Source organism: Molossus molossus, unplaced genomic scaffold (genome assembly GCF_014108415.1).
Source record: "Molossus molossus isolate mMolMol1 unplaced genomic scaffold, mMolMol1.p scaffold_m16_p_12, whole genome shotgun sequence".
In the NCBI taxonomy this organism is placed as follows: domain Eukaryota; kingdom Metazoa; phylum Chordata; class Mammalia; order Chiroptera; family Molossidae; genus Molossus; species Molossus molossus.
Genome location: NW_023425347.1, coordinates 66,290,364 through 66,307,623, shown reverse-complemented (window position 1 = coordinate 66,307,623; position 17,260 = coordinate 66,290,364). Strand labels below are relative to the sequence as shown.

The 17,260-nt window shown below is 39.6% G+C and overlaps 1 protein-coding gene across 4 annotated transcripts in view; it reads right to left on the bottom strand.

Moving 5' to 3' along the window:
* EPS15 (epidermal growth factor receptor pathway substrate 15) overlaps positions 1 to 15,868 on the bottom strand; it is a 155,859-nt gene extending 139,991 nt beyond the window's left edge. For 2 of the 4 annotated variants that reach the window (XM_036256500.1, XM_036256501.1), the window contains exon 1: positions 15,791 to 15,864. In XM_036256500.1, coding sequence (XP_036112393.1) covers positions 15,791 to 15,823 — 33 coding nt within the window. In that variant the 5' untranslated portion in view covers positions 15,824 to 15,864. Of the gene's footprint in view, positions 1 to 15,790 lie in introns of all 4 variants that reach the window. The other 2 variants (XM_036256498.1, XM_036256495.1) reach the window with 2 other exon arrangements.
* Between the last annotated feature and the right edge of the window lie 1,392 nt (positions 15,869 to 17,260).

Sequence of the window (17,260 nt, the reverse complement as noted above, 5' to 3'; positions counted from 1 at the left end):
TCTTCCCTTATCCTGCTTTATTGTTCTTCCTAGCTTTTATCACTACCTGACATTTATGTCTGTTTCTATTGGTTTCCCTCACTAAAAGTATTAACCCATGGGGCTAGTGACTTTGTCTTGCTCGTTATGTATGTAACAATATGGACAGCAGTCCTTTGCAGAGAGTAGGTACTCAATATTAATGATGCCAAGGAGAGGATGAGAAATTCAGACAGCACAGCAAGAAACACATACAAAAGAAAAATATGAGAAACGGGCCATGCTTAGTGTTCTTGGTCAATAATAACTATGATAGCAAATATTTATATTTACTAAAGACTTACTTATGGGACAGGCACTATCCTCAGCATTTTACTTATATTATCTCATCTAATCTTCACAACTCTATAAACTAGATACTTATTCACATTATACATATGAAGAATCTGAAACACAGATTAAATAAATGCCCAAATTCAATAAAATGGTAGAACTAGATTACAAGCCATGCAGTACAATGCCAGGACTCACTCTATCTTTTTTTATCCTCACCCAAGGACATTTTTTGTATTTTTTGTTCAGATAGAGTGGAAGGGAGAGAGAGGAAGAGAGAGAGAGAGAGAGAAACATCAACATGAAAGGGAAACATCAAGTGGTTGCCACCCGCACAACCCAACCAGGGCCAGGGACAAACTGCAACCGAGGTACATGCCCTTAGTGGGAACCGAACCCAGGTCTCTCTGGACTGCAGGCCAACGCTCTAACCGCTGAGACAAACTGGCCAGGGCATGGACTCACTCTTTAACCACTACCCAAAATCACTGAAAATTGACAACCTCTCAGTGTTGTTTCGACATTTATTTAAAAAAAAAAGAAAATACCCACTATAACCAGTCTTTATGAATATTACATGCTTCATATACTTAAAACCCTATATGTGTTACTCATTAGTAGCATTAGATTCTTTAAAACATGAACCACATTTACCAAGCAAATGGCTAAGTAAATCCCCCACCCCTAAGTTTCCCATTCTGATTCAGAGACTGGAGTGAGGTCTAAGAATTTACATTTCTAAGAAGCCAGATGATGCTGACAGTACGGAACCATACTCAAGAACCCCTGAGCTACATAACCAAAATGTGAATTAAACTTCTTTCAAATAATACTAGGTTTTCTGAACATCAATGGCTGAACTAGGCACCTTCAAAGTACTGAAAATATATATGCATGCTTTGCCCCAAAGATCAGGAACAAGTGTCCAATCTGGACACTTCTACTCAACATTGTACTGGAGGTTCTAGCTAAGAAAATTAATTAAGAATGAGAAACAAAGGGCATCCAGATGGGAAAGAAGGACATAAAACTATCTCAGATGACATGATCAGGAAATCCTACAAAATTGACTTCAAAAATTATTAGAAGTAATAAATTAGTTCAGCAAAGTAGCAGGATACATGGCCAATATAAAAAAATTAATTGAACTGTTATATAGTTATAATGAATATTAAAATGAAGTTAAATCAATTCCATTCAACTAGCTCAAGAATAATTTTTTTTTCTTTATTGCTTAGAGAGACAGGAAGGGAGAGGGAGAGAGAGAGAGAGAGAGAGAGATGGAAATATTGATGAGAGAGAACATCAACTGGCCGCCTCCTGCATGCCCCCCAGGGGATTTGGCCCACAACATGGGCATGTGCCCTGACCAGGAATCAAACCGGCGACCTCTTGGTGTATGGGTTGACGCTCAACTACTAAGCCACACCAGCCGGGCTAGAATAAATATTTTTTAAGACCTTAATTATAAATTTAACTAAAGTATAAAACTTACACTCTAAACATTACAAGACACTGTTGAACAAAATTAAGGATATATATAAATGGGAAAAAAGGTTCCTTTTTGAGGTGATAAAAATGCTCTAAAACTGACTGTACTGATGACTACTCACATCTATGAATAGACTAAAAACCACTGAATTGTAAATTTTAAATGAATAAATTGTATTATATGTAGATTGTATATCAATAGGCTGTTTAAAAGTTTAAAATTGTTGGACTTTTTAAAGGAACAATAGGGCAGGAAGTTAAAAGAAAGTCTCTTAACACCTAAAAACATTTTATAAATTAAACATTTTATAAATTCAGTACCTCTGGAACTTCTTAAAATTACTCGATGGCTCATATTTCTAAATGCAGAGTAGTTTTAAAAAATTACCATTAATTTTGACCCAGGGAGTATTTTAAACTAGTATTAGGAATTAACTCAATAAATTTACAATTTGCAGAATATACTTTTCCTTTCCTAGCCTCAAATGAAAACTATAATTAGTACCTAAAAATATTCAATTTTTAAATATTTTAAATATTTATTAAACATGTATAAGTATATGTCATGTCAATTTCGCAGTATTTTTAGAAACAGAAATGCTTTGTGAAGTTTTCATTATAAGGGTTTTTCTGATAAGGTTATAGGAAAAAGTAAGTCTTGTCTACCTTAATCTAAGAACACTGGTACTGGTAAAATTCCTGTACTAAAATAAGGAAGAAATTAGTAGTAAAAAGTTGTGAGAGTATAAAAGAAAAAATCTGCCAAGGACAGAGACAAATCAAGATATTTCAAGCAATTCTGGCTCAAAGTACAGTCAATAAAGTTTTTGAACCATTCTAAAGAACCAGATGGTCCAGAATCCACTCCCCAAATCTTACAAGGCCCTGCATAAAAGTGTGCCAAAAAAACAAAAACAAAACAGAACAGAATGTGAGAACATACTAAGAATGAAAGCATCCCAGCCAGCAAAGGATGAAAACAGTAAGCAAACTGATATTATCCAATCTTCTTCAAGCTCACAACTTTTAATGCCAATTTCCTATACTAAGTGAACTTTATAAATTATAAATGGCCTTTGCAGCCAAATTAAAATATGCTCAACTTAGTTCCTTCATAATAGTACTTAGACATTATTGCTCCTGTCTGAGAATATTACTGCTTTGCCAGTCAAGATCTTAAAAATATAAACTAAACAAAAATCACTCAAGTTTAATTTCAAAACTCAAAGGTATCATAGAAAAACACCTCCATCACATAGTACCATCTATAACTCTACAAAAAGAAATTCAGCAAACAGTGTAACAAAGGTTATTCGCAACAGCATTAATTATAATTGATACATAAATTATCTTTATACAAAGGGGCTTAAATTAAGTAAACTATAAAAATCCATTCAATTAATAAATTCTAAAACACATATAAGTTAGGGAAAACAGAATACAAAAGTATACACATGTGTGAGAGAGGTACAACTAAAAAAAAATAAAAAACACAAAGCAAAGAAAAAAAAGAAATAAAACCTAAAATTTAAAGAATGGGATGGATGGTGATTATGCTTTTTCTTCCTATTTTTCTGCACATTCAAGTTTTCTTTAATGAGTGAAGAATTTTCTAGAAGAAAAAAATTAAAATACATAAGTTCTGCATGTAAGTATCAATACTAATAACAACACTTCTATTTACTGAATGTCTCCTATATTCCAACGATATATATACATCAATATACATACATCATACATTAAGGAAGTGGAAGTTCAGAGAGTCTAAGTAACTTGCTATAGTCACCCTGTGCTCTAGGTTAAAAATTCTTACTTTATTACAAAGTGAAGAAACAGCAGAGAATAAATCAATGCACTAAAATACAATTTCACTTGATTTAAATGTTCCTATGGTTTTGTGTTGTCATTTTAAGTACAATTTAAAATGTCATCTGCAATATCAATCTTGGATACTATAAGATGATAAAAAAAATTAAAACTAAATTACCACAAAAAGTTCCATCATAATAACCACAGGATATTCCACAGCACTCCAATGCCTTACTTCTGTCATCCTTTATCATAGTACTTATCACTCTAGAGTCTGTGTTTATCTCCCTAAAAGACTAAAAGGTACCTCAGTACATGCATCAGGTCTTATTTTCTCTGTATGTCCAAGGCCTAACACAGAGGCAATACACAGGAGGTATTCTGTAAATATTTTCTTAAATAAAAGAGGATCAACCAGCAATAATGGAAGCACCTTTAATGTATGTAAGTTTCATATTTTTAAGTATATACATAATGATATACCTGTGTTGTACCTATAGAATAAAAGGTGGAATGAAGTTATCAATAATCCTTAGTATCAATGATCTATGAAAATTCTAAATTAAGTACAACATTTCAAAAAAAATTAACAGCCCTATAAATAGCTAAAATCCACCAATATTTGTCTATGGGTGGTAGTTATTATCATCATTAATAGTTAAGTTGCTACCATTTAAACTAATCGCATACATTTACACCTATTACTTCACACAATCTTCACAACAAATCCTACAGGTTTATTCCCCATTTTACAGTAAAAAACAAACAGAGGCTAAGAAACTTGTTACACAATCAAATAAAGGAATTAAACCTACGACATCTGACCGCAAAGCCCAAGATCTCCCATTACTTCACCCTCTCAACAATGTTCACATCTGGAGCATCAGAAATCCTTACACCTAGAGGTTCTAGGTTTTATTTATTTATTTTTTTTCTCCTCACCAGAGGACATTTTCTTACATTTATCTTCAGATAAAGAGGGAGGGAGAGAAGGGGGAAGAGAGAGAGAGAAACATCTATGCAAGAGAGACACATCGACTGATTGCCACCCATACAACCCCAACCAGGGCCAGGGACAAACTGCAACCAAGGTACGTGCCATTAGCAGGAGCCGAACCCAGGACTCTCCGCTCTGCAGGCCGATGCTCTAACCGTTGAGCCAAGCCGGCCAGGGCTGTTTTATTTCATAAAGCTTGTTCCTTGGGGAATTTTTCTCTGATACATGGTATCATCTTTAGCAATAAAATATTGAAGAAACTCCAAGTCTGAGTTACCATATCCAAGGGAAATATCAGCTTTGTTTTTTTGTGTGTTTGTTTGTTTTTTGTTTTTTATCTGTACCTGAGGACATTTTCGATATTTTGTTCAGATAGAGTGGGAGGGAGAGAGAGAGATACACTGATGTGAAAGGGGCACACGACCCTTTGTGGTGTTGTTGCCACCCACACGACCCAACCAGGGCTGGGGATAAACCACGACGGAGGTACGCGCCCTTAGCAGGAACCGAACCCAGGTCTCTCTGGACCACAGGCCGACGCACTAACCACTGAGCCAAACCGGCCAGGGCTTGTTTTTAATCCTCACCCAAGGACATTTTCATTGATTTTTAGAGAGAGAGGAAGAGAGAAAGGGAGGGAGGGAGAGGGAGGCAGAAAGAAAAGGAGGGAGGAAGGGAAGGAGGGAAAGAAACATCCATGTGAGAGAGAAAGAAACATCAATTGGTTGCCTCCTGCATGCACCCCAACAGGCTGGGGATTGAACCGGCAACCTAGTTATGTGCTCTGACCAGGCATTGAACCCTCAACCTTTCAATGTACAGGATGATGCTCCTACCAACTGAGCCACGCTGGCCAGGGTAGGGGATATCAGTTGAAAGTAAATATTGGCATAATGTACACTAACCTAAACAGGCTTAGGTTTTCATGAGTTAGAAATTCCTAGAGGTTGTAAAATGTAAAACTACCTTTATAATGTTTACAAAAACCCTCCACTGTAACTTGGTACAACAATCACTTTCTAAGAAATGTAGTCTATGCAATAAGTTGATTTCACATAATAACATATGTTCAGTTATAACCAAGGAACGGCACCATAATTTGTTCTATCAGAACGATTATACCCTTAAAAATAAAGACATTAAATGTATGAGTTGCTTATACTACCTGGGTTATAATCCTGGCTCTACTATTTAGCAGCATCTTGACCTTGAACAAATTACTCCACCTCTGTGTCTAAGTCTTCTCTTTTTGTAAAACAAGAATAATAAGGATGATCCAGTTATCAGATTGTAAAGATTACTGAAAGCAGTGCCTGACACATCATAAATGCTCAATTATTTTCACCTTCTCTCCCTTCTGTCTCTCTCCACACACACGCACCCACTCTCTCAATAATCTGTTACTTTTACATAACAGAGGAATGTAATATCATGTGAATGTTCATTTTCATCCCTAAATTTGTCTGAAATATTGTCAATGATTATTTACAGGAAACAGCATAGCAAATGAGCTTGAGAACAGATGTGCCTGGGTTCAAATCTCAAATCTACCACTTAAACAACCCTGAGTAAGTAATACAGAAGATTAATTCCTACTTGCAGAAAGGCTGTGAAGATTAAGTGAAATAACATATGTAAATCATCTAAAAGTACCTAAAGCTTATCAGGAGTGTAACATTAGTATTCCTCCTTCTCAACAGTGGCATGAGAATGTTATCCTTCCAGGATCTTTGCATTAACATTTAGCCCATTACATAGAATTGTTTCACAACTAAAATAAGACCACTAAGAAAGATGGAGGAATCACACATAAAATTAAGCTCACAATTTACAGATGTCTCACCATTTAAGTGATTAAACCTCAATATTTGTTCACAATTAGTCATTCATGGCTCATGGAAGGTTTAGGAGTAAAAATATGAAGATAAACTATTCCTCCATCCCAAGAAAGCACATACCTTTGTATCTCATATAAGCTTTAATGGGACCACTAAGTTTAAAAAGTATGTATTTAAACCAGTGATTCTCAACTAGGGGCAATTTTGCCACTCAGGAAACATTTGGCAGTGTCTGCAAATATTTCTGATTGTCCCAACTGGGGAGTGCTACCAGCATCTCATGAATGACACTGCAAAACATCCCACAATACACAAGACAGCACTCCCACACCAAATAATTATCTGGCCCAAAATGTCAATAGTGCCAAGGCTGAGAAACCATAATCTAAAAACACCCAAAGTATTATGATAAGAAGTTTTCCCCCAAAACGTATGTTCTTGGTGAAATTCTTATTTATTTATTTTTTTATCCTCATCCGAGGACATTTTTCCATTTTTTGTTCAGGTGGAGTGGGGGGGGGGAGAGGAACAGAGAGAGAGAGAGAAACATCGATGTGAAAGGGACACATCGAGTGGCCGCCACCCGCACAACCTACCAGGGCCGGGGACAAACTGCAACCGAGGCACATGCCCTCAGCGGGAACCGAACCCGGGTCTCTCAGGACCGCAGGCCGACGTTCCAACCGCTGAGCCAAACCGGCCAGGGCTGAAATTCTTATTTTTATTGAAAACAAAAAATGAACAGTTTGATTATTTCAGATGAGAAACTCCTTGTACCACTTAATTCCTATTATAAAATCCCCAACCTAAAGGGGAAGAATGTGAGGCTCACTTTTCTCTGTATATTTGTACCATAATAAAAAAAAAACAAGTTTTGCCCTGGCCGGTGTGACTCAGCGGTTGGAGCATCGGCTTGCGTTACAGAGACCTGGGTTCGGTTCCCGCTAAGGGCACGCGTGCCTCGGTTGCAGTTTGTCCCTGGTCCTGGTTGGTCGTGCGGGTGGCAGCCACTCGATGTGTCCCTTCACGTCGATGTTTCTCTCTCTCTCTCTCTCTCTTCCTCTCTCTCCCTCCCGCTCTATCTGAACAAAAAATGGAAATATGTCCTCGGGTGAGGATAAAAAAAACCCAAGTTTTTAAAACTTGTTTTTTAAAAACAAGCCCAGCCGGTGTGGCTCAGTGGTTGAGCGTCCACCCATGCACCAAGAGGTCACCATTCGATTCCCAGTCAGGGCATATGCCCAGATTGTGGGCCAAATCCCCAGTGAGGGGCATGCAGGAGGTGGCCAATCGACGTTCTCTCTCATCAATGTCTCTATCTCTCTCCCTCTCTCTCTAAAATCAATAAAGAGAAAAATAAAAGATCTCCAACCAGACCTGCAGTGTATTATTAAGCAAATAAGCCAGCCAGAAAAAGACAAGTATCACATGACCTCACTTATTTGTGGAATGTAATTAACAAAATAAGGTGATGAAGAAAATAAACCCAGAGACATAGAAGAAGGGTTCAGACTGACAAACTTCAGAGGAGGGGGTGGGGGGAGAGAAGAGATAAACCAAAGAACTTATGCATATAAGCATAACCAATGGACATAGACAACAATGCAGGGGGGGGGGGTACGAAACAGGAGGAGGGTGTCAATAGGGGAAAAAGGAGAAACATCTGTAACAAAAATAAATTAATTGAATAAAAATAAAAAATAAAAACCATTAACAATACAAAAATTAATAAATTAAATAAAATAAAATTTGGCTGATGAATGAAAAATAAATAAAAGAGCTCCAACCTTTATTTTTTAATTGCACCTCCAATTCATGAAAACATTATTTATATCACAAAGATAAGTTTCTTATATTTCATTTCTATATTACTTTTGTATAAGATATTAAAAAGTTCACATTTGGCCCTGGCCAGTTTGGCTCAGCGGTTAGAGCGTCAGCCTGCGGTCTGGAGAGACCCGGGTTCGGTTCCCGCTAAGGGCACGTACTTCGGTTGCAGTTTGTCCCCGGCCCTGGTTGGTCGTGCGGGTGGCAGCCACTCGATGTGTCCCTTCACGTCGATGTTTCTCTCTCTCTCTCCTTCCTCTCTCTCCCTCTCACTCTATCTGTACAAAAAAATGGAAAAATATTCTCGGGTGAGGATAAAAAAAAATAAAATAAAATAAAATAAAATAAAATAAAAAGTTCACATTTGTGTGATAGAATAGCACAATGAGGCCAACTTTTAACAAATATAATTTTTACATATCAGGTTGACAATGATCAAAAATCTGATAATATACTATGTTGATGAAGCTGTGGGGAAAAAGGCACAAACACTGTTACTGAGTGCAAATTAGCAATATCTATTCAAATTAAAAATATCCTTTGGCCTAAAATTATACCCACTTAAAATTAATGCACATACTCACATGTGCACAAAGATGTGAAAAAGAATATTCACTGCAGTACTGTTGATAATAACAAAAGAATGGAAACATAAACGTCCATCATTAGCTGGCTAGTTAAATAAATTATAGTACGTATATTCTTTTTTTTATCTTCACCTGAGGACATTTTTCCATCAAATTTTTTAGATACAGTGGAAGGGAGGGAGGAAGGGGGATGGAGGGAAAGGGAGCGAGAGAATCTCTGATGGGAGAGAGACACATCAATTGGTTGCCTCCCACACAACCCTGACCAGGGTGGGGGATCAAACCTGCAACTCAAATACATGCACTTGACTGGGAATCAAACCCGACACCCTTTGGTGCATGGGCTGACGCTGAACCAAACCAGCCAGGGCTATAGTATATTCATATAAAAGAAAATCCTGAAATTTTGACAATAATGAAGAAGATCTGTATGTGTTGGTATAGAATAATCTAGATCAATTAAGCTTAAAAAAGAATAAGTAATGATAATAATAAATGAGCCAAAAAACAATATGCAGCTTACACAAAAGATAAAAAAATACACATACTGTACATATAAATATGTATGTATTTGCATGTACATCACAGACTGCTGAAAATACACACAAGAAACTGGCAAAAATGACTGCCTCTAAGAAGAGGACTGGTTTTTTACATAGGTTATTACTGGCTCTTTTATTTACTGACTATAAATTTTAAACAAGTCACAAATTCTAAACCTCAGCATTCTCCAATTTAAAATGATGTTAATAATAGCCTAGCTCTTTGGTTATTATATGAGATCAAATGAAAGAGAATAAAGTGCGCCCTGGCTGGTTTGGCTCAGTGGTTGGAGCATTGGCCTGTGAACCAGAGAGTCCAGGGTTTGGTTCCTGCTAGGGGCATGTCCCCCTGCCCTCCAAAAAAAGCATAAAGTGCTTTGTAAATTACAAAGTAGAACATAACATTATAAATTAGTCCTCCCAATGAATTCTCCAAACCAATTACATTAAAAATTATTATTATCATTCTTCTGACCAATTTCTATAAACCCAAAGATGGAAATGTTTAAGATGAAATGTGAGTATAGAAGTAATCTTAGAACACAGATTGTTTTACTTTACCTATAGTTATTAACTTCAATTCAAAAGAGTAAATTTTCAAAAAGTTGTCAGAGAAATGCTAAATCAGTTGATTACAAAAGGAATACATGCTCACTATTGAAAAGAAGGTAAATAAAGACTATAACCATGATATTATAAAATCTTGGGGATTTTTTTCCCTCCAGTCTTTTTTCTATGCATGATTAACTGGATTAAATTATTTGACTAAATAAAATGTTTCCATTTTACTGTAATATAGCATTCAAATTTAACATTCCGCAGATTATTACAAGCTTCTAATAAACATTATTTCTCATGAAGGCATAATATTTTATCTTCCTGATGAGAGCTTAACCACTTAAAAAATTTTTTTTTCTTTATTGATGTTAGAGAGAGAGGAAGAGAGGGAGAGACAGAAACATCGATGAGAGAGAACATCGACAGGCCGCCTCCTGCATGCCACTGACTGGGGATCTGGCCCACAACCTGGGCATGTGCCCTGACTGGGAATCGAACCAGCGACCTCTTAGTGCATGGGTCAGCACTCAATCACTGAGCCACACCAGCTGGGCAAGAGTTCAACCACTTTAAAATGAAATTCCAGGGTGTGGGTCTCCTAATAAACTCTGTCTGGATTAATTTTTCATTTATTTCTCCAAGTAACCAGATTACCTATCCTTCTCTCTCTGTTCACCACCTCCCCCACACCCAATCCATTTTCCAGCTTTTGGTTTCCCAGTGTTCCAATTTTACTAAGTCCAAAACTAACAAAACAAAAAAGTATACAAAATGTGTTTATAATTTCTTGAAAAGGAACTATTAATGACAGATTGAGCCCTAAATCAGACAATCAGTAAGAGAGGTGATTAGAACTATGATTTGTTGATAAATAAGGATGCTCAATCTTTTTCTACATGTTAGTCTGTTATCATTCTGTCTGCAAAGGCAGTGAAAACAAAGGAATACACTCAGGTTATTCCTGGGAAACCCACTATTGGACAAACCCAACTGTTCCTAATTAATTTGAACTATGACAACTCCTCCCAAATGCTGAACATTCCAAGCCATTTTTGAGAACAGTTAGCTATCGCTCAAGGAAGAACGAATTTCCTGAGAATACTGGATTGTCATTTTCATATTCTGTCCTGAATTTACTGTCATAATTGTTAAACCAGCCCACTAAGGTGATACATTTATTAATACAACTGTATAATTTTTTAAAATGAAAACTGAAAATACTAGAAACTAAAATTACGAGATTTCTTTCCCCTCCAATTTTCAAATTTTCTATAATGCAGTCATGTCACCCTTACAATACAAAAAAGCATTAGAAGGAAAAGTATTCTTATAGCATTTATTATTTTAGACCTTATACTAAGGTTATTTTAAGTCCCATTCTAAGGACATTTTTTTTTTTTTTTATCCTCACCCGAGGACATTTTTTCATTTTTTGTTCAGTTAGAGCGGGAAGGAGAGAGAGAGAGAGAGAAACATCGACATGAAAGGGACACATCAAGTGGTTGCCACCCACACAACCCAACCAGGGTCAGGGACAAGGACAAACTGCAACCAAGGTACATGCCCATAGCAGGAACCGAACCTGGGTCTCTCTGGACCACAGGCTCTCGCTGTAACCGCTGAGCAAAACCGGCCAGGGCAGGACTTTTTTTATTGTTAAAAAAATAGTCCTTGCTAAATTAAAACAAGAAAACTTCTGCATAAAGCTGACCAGCTGGAAGATTACTTGAAATACTCATATCATGCCTATTTCAATAAAATAAAACCTTTATCATCAAGAGCACTACTAGCCACCCACAACTGTACTGTCAAGATACATGAAAGACACTGGAGATTCAGAGGCACAAGACACAGCTGCCATTCTCAAGTTTACTACCTAATTAGAACAACAGGGCACACACTGAAAAAGAGAATAAAAAAATACAAGGAAGGCCCTGGCCGATTTGGCTCAGCGGTTAGGGCATCAGCCTGCAGTCCAGAGGGACCCGGGTTCGGTTCCTGCTAAGGGCACGTATCTCGGTTGCAGTTTGTCCCCGGCTCTGGTTGGGTGGTGCAGGTGGCAACCACTCGGTGTGTACCTTTTACGTCGATGTTTCTCTCTCTCTCTCCCTCCCACTCTATCTGAACAACAAAAAATGTCCTCGGATGAGGATAAAAAAAAAGAAAAAATACAAAAAAGCATTGGATATGCCAAGCATCTAGTACACATTGAAGTATAGTGAAATAAATACCTTTTGCTGGAGTCCTACAGACCTTGGTTCAAATCTTAGATCTACCACTTTCTAGTTTATGTAAATTACTTCCCTCATTTGTAAAGTGTTAGATTAAGTAAAGTAAAATTCCTAGCATATAGTAACACCCAAAGAGAAGGTAACAGTATTATTATTACTAATAAGGATACAGGCTTGAGGAAGAAATGGTCAACTGGAAAAAATTTTTAAAAGAAGTATTAAAATCATTTTTGTAATCTATCACCATAAGCAAAAATCACAAGATCTTTCTCAAGTTTTACTTCTTGCTGACAAGAAAAAAAATGAACATCTAGTGAAAACAACTGAAATTAGAAAACACTAAGGCTATACAGCACTGACGTACCCTGGGAAAGTCACCACTAAATCTACAAATCATAGAATATGATCTCTAGAAAAGAATGTTACTTGGAAAGGTCCTTAGATCAGCTAATTCAAACTCCCCTAGTAGAATGTAAACTCCAAGTTTTGTCTCTAAGTTCCAAGATTGGTATTTATTTTGTTCATTAGGATATCCTTAGTACCTAGAATTATTCCTAACACATAGTGAATGCTTAACAAATATTCACTGAATAAACATTAAAGTTATGAAAACTGAGGCCTGGGGACTTGGCAGAGTTGAGAATGGAACTACCTATCCTCTCTTGAAGCTGGAGTATGATAATTTAGATAATTTATTTTGGTGGCTGGGGAGTGGGAGGGATGGTCGGCAGGCAGGGGAAGAGAAAGGGAGTAAATTAAAACATTTTTCATATTTTCCCCCAACTGTCAGTTTTGCTTAATTGATAAGAGGCAAAAAAATGTATAAACAAGACAATCCCAGCACAGTGCCCAACACTTGATAGGTACTTAACAAACATTTGTTAAACAAATAAATCTACTCCAAAACCATTATTATCTCATGACTAGAGATGGAAATTAACTTCAGCATCTGTTTAATTTTTATAAATGTCATAAAGCCCTTTAGAATTTTCAATCATACAAAAGACAAAGTTATTAATCACTTTCTTCCAGATGGGCACTGAGGGAGGAGGGATGAATTAAAATATGTCCCTGCTCTCAGGGAGAGAGAGAGAGAGAGAGAGAGAGAGAGAGAGAGAGAGAGTGTGTGTGTGTGTTTTGGGTAAAAGGGGTTGACATAAACGTATTAATAATAAATGTTAAAACCAGGTTGCATTGTTATTTCAGTTTATTGCCTCAAGCAGCTAAAAACTTAAATTATAAAATACACACATCAGCAAAGTTTCAGAATAACAAGGAGGCACATTAGGGTATATTAACACTTGTGCCTTTACAAAATACCTTATTGCCTCTTAAAATAAAAATATTCTAGCCTGGCCAGTAAGGCTCAGTTGTTGAGCGTGGAACCATGCACCAAGAGGTCTTTGGTTTGATTCTCGGTCAGGGCACATGCCCAGGTTGTGAGCCTGAACCCTCATGGGGGGCCATGCAGGAGGCTACCAATCAATGTTCTCTCTCATCGATGTTTCTATCTCTCTCTCCCTCTCCCTTCATCTCTCTCTAAAATCAATAAAGAAAATAAATAAAAATATCCTAAATTGACTTATTTGAATTGTCAATATAAATGAACCATCAATATATGTCCTCTCATATGTGAGCCAGTGAAGAATAATACTCCTAATTCAGTATTAACTCTGTGTACATGTTAAAATTTAAATATATAAAAACCACAAGAACATATTTAAATTATTTAACTGTCTATAAAACTGACAGAGCCTGAAGAAATCCTCCAGAGATGAATGCTAGTAAACAGAAACTAAAAACATAGTATTACCCAGGAAGAGAACAAAGTAGGCACACAGCTGAGAAGTATATCTATAGAAGTCTTCAAGAGAACAAAATCTTCAAGAGGGGAAAAACTCCTGCCCGAACTGGCCAACAGAGCCAGAGAGCAACAGCCTGCCAACAGGATCTTGTTTAATGCAAGTCACTAACTAGCCTCATAAAAAGTGAACACCCAAAAGTCAATGTTGCCATTCCTGGAATATGGGTTTCAGGGGGACCCTTCCAAAGAGATTCACCACCAAGATTAAATCACCACATTCCAAGGATTCTTCCCCATTACCTGCTTGTCAAAATAGGATAAGCAACACAAAACAAATTGGAAAATAAACAGACTTCATTTATGAAACTGGTAATTCCTGCAAACTGAAGCTAGTTATTTTACCTGAAACACATGTTTATATGTGATTCCTGGTTCCCAGGGAGTTATTTTTCCTGAAGCACATGTTTCTATGTGATTCCTGGTTCCCAGGGAGAACATTTTCCCCTCACTCTATCCTAGAGTGCTAGAAAGAACACCCCAAAGCCTCTTGATCCCAACACTGAAAACTCTCCAGCCCAAATGTATACCCTATTTCAGTGTTAAAGTCTTATAAGCACTGCCAAATCCAGGCCAAGGAGACTACAAGGTGGCAGGAAGACACTACAAGGCAGACAGGAAGGCTAGGGTGGGCCCCGAGGGGGAAGTACCTGGCCACCAGCTCTGGAGAGAACAGGCTGAAAAGTTGAAACTAGGGTAAGTTTTGGTCAGAGGGGTGGGAGGGGACTGACAGGTGCAAGTCACCTCCTCATCGTGGACATCATAGGAAGATTATAATTGGCTTTCTTTACAAAGAAGAGGAACGAGGCTCCCAGCGTGAGTGATGCTGAGAGGTTTTCTGGCTAGCACAAGGTCAGGGTTCTGAAGGAAACAGAAAAGGAAGAGGAAAGACCCTGAGAACCAGTTTCGGCGAAGAGTCCCCCAGGATGAGTGATCTCTAGGGCCAGTTCCCAGCACCAAGACTGATGGAACCACCACACCTGTTTAAGGCTGTTTTCCTGTTATCCACTTGGACAGCAATTAAGTGAAAGTCCACCAGGTAGGAATGGAAGCAGACTTTAATAGGAAAAGACTAATCGGGGGTCTGCCCCAGGAGGAACCTGATCAGGAGGGGAAGAGGCTAAATTCAGGAAGGGTAAGTACTTGGGTGGGATGAGACTTATCTGGAATAGACAGTGACTGGAGGAAACTGCTGGGGAAGGGTGGGCTTTCGTTGGACTCCAATGAGAACAGGCCGGCTGAGAGGAAAGACGCCGTGAGCGTCTGGCTCTGGAAGGTGACTCTGACTGGAGGAAGCGCTCTGCCCGGCCGAGGACTGACCCGGGGGTGAGGCTGATCCGCAGGAGCTCAACAGGCACTCACCTGGGACAGTCTGGCCTGGAAGGAAAAAACTTCCTGGGACGGTGAAAGCTGAGTGGAGGGAGAGGGGCCGAGCACCGGCTGTGCGGAGCGAGGGTCACGGTCAACTCGGCCGGGGCACAGAGGGGTAGGGAGGTGGGGAGCGCCGCGAGGGCGGGGCCGGGGCGCCCACCGACCCCGCGTGGGGTCGCAGCTGCCGCGGCGGGGCAGCCGGCTCGGGATGGCGCCCTCCCTTCGGCGCACACGCTCTCGCAGTCCACCGCCCCGCCTGGGGCCAAAAGAAAATGCCCAGGTCGGTGAACCCTAGACGGCGGTGGGGGAGGGGGCTGGCCGGGGACACCGGCCGACTGAACCCAGCGGATGGGTTGGCCGCGTTACCTGTGTCAGGGAGAGCTGGGCCGCCGCAGCCATGGTGTTTCCATCATGCACGAGAGGGGAAGGAAGGACGGGCGGACTGGGGTTCAGGGCGGGGAGGAGGCGGAGGGAGAGGCCGGAGGCGAGGCCGGGGCAAGCAGCCGGGCGTCTCCCCTAACTTCGACAACTTCCCTCCTCTCGCCCGCCCCGCCCCGCCTGGCCCCGCCCGCCCCGCGCACGCCGCGGCGGCACGTAAATCCTGGCGCCGGAGTTTGCTTCGCCGGACCGGAGCCTACCACCCCAGGGGCCGTCTGGGAAAACCCGGCATGGATACGTGGATACGAAATTAAGGAGGACGGGCTTTGGAGGCAGAGACAACTCCAGATTGTCCTGTGACCTTTAGGCAGGTCTTCTGCTTCTGAAAAATTGGGGAAAGTATAACCAAAGTCCAGTTTTCTTGTAAAGACTAAGTGATATAATGATATAAAATAATAACAGAACTTTATATGACAAAATCTGTGCTAGATGCCTTTTTCCCCTTTATTGATTTTAGAAAGAGAAGAAGTGAGAGGGAGAGAGAAATAGAAACATCGATGAGAGAGAACATCGATTAGCCGTCTCCTGCATGCCCCCCACTGGGGATTGGGCCCACAACCTGGGCATAAGTCCTAACCAGGAATCGAACCGGCAACCTCTTGGTGCATGGGTCGACGCTCAACCACTGAGCCACACCGGCTGGACTAGATGCTTTATTTTTGAATTGTATAAATGAAGGAACTGAGACATAAGGTGTACAAATGAGGAAACCAAAACATAAATAAGTACCATACCTAATGTCATATAGCTGATTAGATGCCTGGAATAGGATCCAGGTCTGACTCCAAAACCTTTTATTAAACCACATGCTGTTAGGGTATGATATTGAAAAAGAAGACACCCAGGAGGGAGGGGGACAGAATACTTTCTCTGCCTGCTTACTACCTGCCACACTTAGATTATTCAATAAAAGAGCACTGGGACCTGCTCAGTTGCTTACAGTACTCCTAATTGCTCTCATAGTCCACCTGGCAAACTCCTCCTCCTTTGCAAAGCTTCTTCCGGCCTCCCCAAGTCAGAGTTACGCACTCTCCTCTTCTTTTCAATGTTTTTTCTCTATGAAGTCATCATCATCCCAGTGACTGTTTACATCTAGACTGAGAGCTCAATGACCAAGGACTGTTTCTGATATACTTCTATATCCTCAGACCCTAGCACATAGTATACACTCAGTAAAGGTCTTAGTTCCTGCCTGTATAAAACATAATACAAGCCCTGGCCAGTTTGGCTCAGCGGTTAAAGCGTCGGCCTGCGGTCCGGAGAGACCCGGGTTCAGTTCCCGCTAAGGGCACGTACTTCGGTTGCAGTTTTTCCCCCGGCCCTGGTTGGTCGTGCAGGTGGGAGCCACTCGATGTGTCCCTTCACGTCGATGTTTCTCTCTCTCTCTCTCCTTTCCTC